Below are 5,000 nucleotides of genomic sequence, written 5' to 3'. Positions count from 1 at the left end.
AAATTTCAAACTAACTCATCAGCTATGGAGGTGTGTGAGCCAAAGCATCGTTCTACCGTGGGCATTTTGATCGGCCTGCCATGGGCACTGGGTACCATGTGGTGGGGCATGATGGCGTATTTCATTCGTGACTGGAGATGGCTACAGCTCGCCGTGTCTCTCCCGACGCTGCTGGTCTTCCCGTTCTTGTAGTGGGTGTCCGTGTGGTTTTCTGCAGTAGTACTTGACATAGTGTGGTGATGATGTGATGAGTTTTATTTGTTTCTTATGTAATAATTCGGTGAATAATACATTTATTCTACGAAGTTTTATACAGTTCATAGCCCCTGTTACAGATGTATCTCCTAAAAAGAAATGATATGTATATATGTAACCTCAAAATACACCAAAACTGATGAACTTTTTCAACCCATTCCTCCTTCCCATCGCCCTTCCTCTGTCTCCTTTTCCTGTCTCTCTTTCTCTGCCTGTCTCCCTGTCGCAGCATGATGGACGAGTCCCCGCGGTGGCTCATCGTCCGAGGACACCACGAGAAGGCCCTGAAGGTCCTGCAGAAGGCCGCCCGATGGAACAAGGCGACCTTACCGCCTGCGAGTAACCTCTACGCCCTCATGTCTGACATCCAGAGGAGGTTAGTGCCTCGCTGTAGCTTCGTTGTTGGTCTTGTGGTGAATTTTTTATTTTTTTTCTGTATAATGCAAGTGGGATTTGAAACTGCTTGTTCTCAGGATATTTTGTAATAAGTTTTGTGCGTGTAGAGCATATTTATTCAGTTAATAAGTACGTATAGATTTTGTAATAAAGGATACGTTTTGTTTTCTTCTCTCGAATCGCACTACCAGTCCACGACAGCGAAGCACAAACCTAAAGCAGGAGATAAAAGTAAGAAATGCAGATTCCTCAGCGTGCCTGCTTTATTCAGGTAAGACGCAATATCTTATTTGTTAATCGATATGAACACGTGATATATTTTAAATATTCTCTTATCACACAGAACTAGGACAGATAATGGAGTTTAAATCTCCCTCTTTTAGAAAACGAGGACACTGTCTTTATGTGCGCGCACACACACACACACACACACACACACACACACACACACACACACACACACACACACACACACACACACACACACACACACACACACACACACACACACACACACACACACACACACACACACACACACACACACACATATATATACACATATATATATTATATATATATGTGTGTGTGTGTGTGTGTGTGTGTGTGTGTGTGTGTGTGTGTGTGTGTGTGTGTGTGTGTGTGTGTGTGTGTGTGTGTGTGTGTGTGTGTGTAGATAGATAGATAGATAGATAGATAGATAGATAGATAGATAGATAGATAGATAGATAGATAGATAGATAGATGTAAATAAATATTTGCAGTATACATATACTATACGGTAAAAGAATCATTGTAGACAAATTCATATTCAACAGCACATCAAATCCAGAACATCTAGTGCCATGTTTGTTTTCATTCAATGTTTCTCTCTTTACCTTTTTTTGTGCATTCTAACCCTGTTTCGAGGAACAAATCGAAGACACTTGACCCACACACGAGTATTAACAGGGAGGAGATATAGTTATATTATTAAGGGCTTCATAGTGTGTTGGGAAAGAGATAAGAAATCGAGAGACGTTCGAGACAAACACTTGGAGCCGGGCAACAAGGAGGCTGAAGTTGTTTTTAGTGATAAGGGAAAGTTTCTTTTTTATTTTGATGAAAGGGTTATCTGAAATGTCTCTGTGTGCAAAAATGTAGGATGTACACATCTGCAAGAACCCTCATACGCATACACACTCACACACAAACACGCACACACACACACACACACACACACACACACACACACACACACACACACACACACACACACACACACACACACACACACACACACACACACACCTTCCCACTCATGCACACGCAGACAAATGCAATCTTGACTCACTTTCACCATAACTCCTCCTCGTCCTCGTTGTCGTCCTCCTCTCCATCCTCCTCTCTCCCTCCCCCTCTATCATCGTCTCCTCTTCTCTCCTCCTCCCCTCCCCCTTTCATCTCCTTTCTCCCTCCCCCTTTCCATCCATCTCCCTCCTTCCTCTATCCTCCTCTATCACCCCCCCCCTCTTTTCCTCCTCCTCCCCCTCCTCTCCCTCCCTCTCCCACCTCTTCCTTCTCCTCCTCCTCCTCCTCCTCCTGCCCCTTCCCCACTTCCTCTCCCTCCCTCTCCCACCTCCTCCTCCTTCCTCTTCCTCACCTCCTCTCCCTTCCTCTCCCACCTCCTCCTCCCCCTCCCACCTCCTCCTCTCCCTCCCTCCTCCACCTCCCCCTCCTCCTCCTCCCCCTCAGCACCCGCGAGATCGCCACCATCACGGCCGTCGTCTGCCTGGACTTCTTCGCCGTGTCCCTGGTGTTCGACGGCCTCAACCTCAGCGGCGCCAACTTCAGTGCCGACCCCTTCCTCTACATCATCCTCGGGGGCCTGATGGAGGTGCCCGGGTACTCCCTGACGGCGCCCCTCATACAGCGCTGCGGCAGGCGGTGGCCCACGTCCGCCAGCTACCTCATCTGCGGCGTCTTCATCCTCGCGCTTGCCTTTATACCTACTGGTGAGCGGAGGGGTGGGGGGAGGGCGGAGGGAAGGTGAGAGGAAGGAGGGAAGGAGAGAGGGAGGGAAGGGAGGAGGGTAGGTGAGGGTGGCAGGGAGGGAGGGAGGGAGGGAGGGAGGGAGGGAGGGAAGGTGAGAGGAAGGAGGGAAGGAGAGAGGGAGGGAAGGGAGGAGGGTAGGTGAGGGTGGCAGGGAGGGGTGGGGGGGGGCGGAGGGAAGGTGAGAGGAAGGAGGGAAGGAGAGAGGGAGGGAAGGGAGGAGGGTAGGTGAGGGTGGCAGGGAGGGGTGGGGGAGGGCGGAGGGAAGGTGAGAGGAAGGAGGGAAGGAGAGAGGGAGGGAAGGGAGGAGGGTAGGTGAGGGTGGCAGGGAGGGGTGGGGGAGGGCGGAGGGAAGGTGAGAGGAAGGAGGGAAGGAGAGAGGGAGGGAAGGGAGGAGGGTAGGTGAGGGTGGCAGGGAGGGGTGGGGAGGAAAGGGGAGGGAAAAGGCGGCGTCTTTATTGTCGCGCTTGCGATGAGGGAAGGTGAGAGGAAGGAGGGGGAGGGTAGGTGAGGGTGGCAGGGAGGGAGGGAGGGAAGGGAGGAAAGAGGCGGCGTCATTATCCTCGTGCTTGCTTTTATTCCTACTGGTGAGCGAAAGGGTGGGGGAGTGGGAGGGAGAGAGGGTGAGAAGATGGAGGGAAGGAAAGAGAAGGTGTGGTGAAGGAGAGGGAGGGTGGGGAAGGGAGGATGAGGGAGGGTGGCAGGGAGGGGGGTGGATGGCAGGGAGGGAGTGAGGGAGTGAGGGAGTGAGGGAGAGGGAAGAGGCGGCGTTCTCATCCTCACCCTCGCTTTTATCCCAATTGGTGAGCTAAAGGGTAAGGGGAGGGGGGAGAGAAGGAGTAAGAGAGGGGAGGGAGATTAGGAGAGAAAAGGAGAAGGAAGGAGGGAGGGGAAGAGGAGGGAGGGGTGCAGGAGGGAGGGAGGAAGGAGGCAGGGAGGGAGACAGGGAGCGGTGAGGCAGGGAGGGCTGGGAGGGAGGGAAGGTAGAGGAGAGGAATTAGGGAGAGGGATATGGATAACTTTACCTTAAACTACATATCTCTAAAGATACACACCGTCCACCACCCCATCTAAATAGATAAATTCTCCACTCATAGACATCCCCTGGCTGGTGATGACGCTGGCCATGTCGGGGAAACTGTGCATCAGCGGCGCCTACCAAATCGTGTACGTTTATTCGACCGAACTCTTCCCGACGGAGGTGCGGTCGCAGGGCATCGGGGCAGCTAGTGTGTTTGCCCAACTTGCGTCTACCATTTCTCCGTATATTACGTCGTTCCTGGTGAGTGAGAGGGAAGGAGGGGAGGGAGGGAGGGATGGGTAAATGTGGGGTAGGGAGGTTGGGTTGGGGTGAGTGGGGGGGAATGTGATTGAGTGCGTTGAGTGAGAGTGGGTTGCGTGAGGGGGGATATGACTGAGAACGTTGAGTGCGTTAAGAAGGTTATATATATAAGGTCTTATGTTTTTGTGTGTGGGGTAACATGATTGAGTGGGTTGGCTGTAAGTTGTCTTTAGCTTTTGTGTGTGAGGAAAAATGGTTTATGCATTGTCTTGTTTTCCGTGTAGGGGGGAATGGTTGAGTGCATTGTCTTGTTTTGCGCGTGGGGGGAATGGTTGGGTGCATTGAGTGGGTGTTCCTTTGACGTTGCGTGCGGGGAAACGCTTGTGTATCATGGGGAATGTTCTGGTAGTTTGTCTTTACTGAGGTCGTGATGTGGCTTCAAGAGGAGATCTTAGAGGTCTGCGTTTATGTGGTTATGCTGCGTTTGGTTTCCTTTGTGTTGGGAGTATGTGTAAATGATTTAGTTTTAGTGGCTTGAGTTACGAAGTTACGTTGTGTTTACTTTTTTATTTATGAAAAATTTGTAAAATAAAAATGAGGTTTCAGAGGTTATCTTGTGTTCACTTTACCAATAATAGGAGAACAATGTTTAAAATAGAAATGAGGTTTTAGAAGGTATATTCTGTTCACGTGCTCACTTTTTTCAGTTTTTTTCGTGTTTAATTATGAGGCTGTATTGTGTTAATCTCTCATGTATGGTGGAAACGTGAGGTTCCTTTAGAAATTATGTGGTTTGTTATGTTGTGTTAACTCCCTCATTTCCAGTTGAAATCTGTGCAAAAGATGAAGGTTTTAATGGTTACAACTATGAGTTCATGTGAAATATGCGTAAAAGATAGGGTCTTAGAGTCATGAAGTTAAATTGTACTAACTTTCTCATTTCTGTTGAAATACGCGTAAAAAGTATTTGTTTTCATTAATTAGATTTACGCAAACGATTCCCCGTGCACGTCTTCTCACACCACCCTTGTGACAT

The 5,000-nt window shown here is 49.5% G+C and overlaps 1 protein-coding gene across 2 annotated transcripts in view; it reads left to right on the top strand.

The window, feature by feature from the left end:
• The window catches only part of LOC125041899 (solute carrier family 22 member 20-like), a 14,265-nt gene extending 10,355 nt beyond the window's left edge, over positions 1–3,910 (top strand). For both annotated transcript variants that reach the window (XM_047637285.1, XM_047637286.1), the window contains 5 exons: positions 23–191; positions 485–631; positions 843–922; positions 2,386–2,645; positions 3,780–3,910. In XM_047637285.1, the coding sequence (XP_047493241.1) occupies positions 23–191; positions 485–631; positions 843–922; positions 2,386–2,522 (533 nt within the window). In that variant the 3' untranslated portion in view covers positions 2,523–2,645; positions 3,780–3,910. The remainder of the gene's footprint in view (positions 1–22; positions 192–484; positions 632–842; positions 923–2,385; positions 2,646–3,779) is intronic.
• The last annotated feature ends 1,090 nt before the right edge of the window (positions 3,911–5,000 follow it).

Source organism: Penaeus chinensis, chromosome 31 (genome assembly GCF_019202785.1).
Source record: "Penaeus chinensis breed Huanghai No. 1 chromosome 31, ASM1920278v2, whole genome shotgun sequence".
Taxonomy (NCBI): domain Eukaryota; kingdom Metazoa; phylum Arthropoda; class Malacostraca; order Decapoda; family Penaeidae; genus Penaeus; species Penaeus chinensis.
Note: the sequence above shows the minus strand (reverse complement) of the source record. Positions and strands in the feature narration are given on the sequence as shown.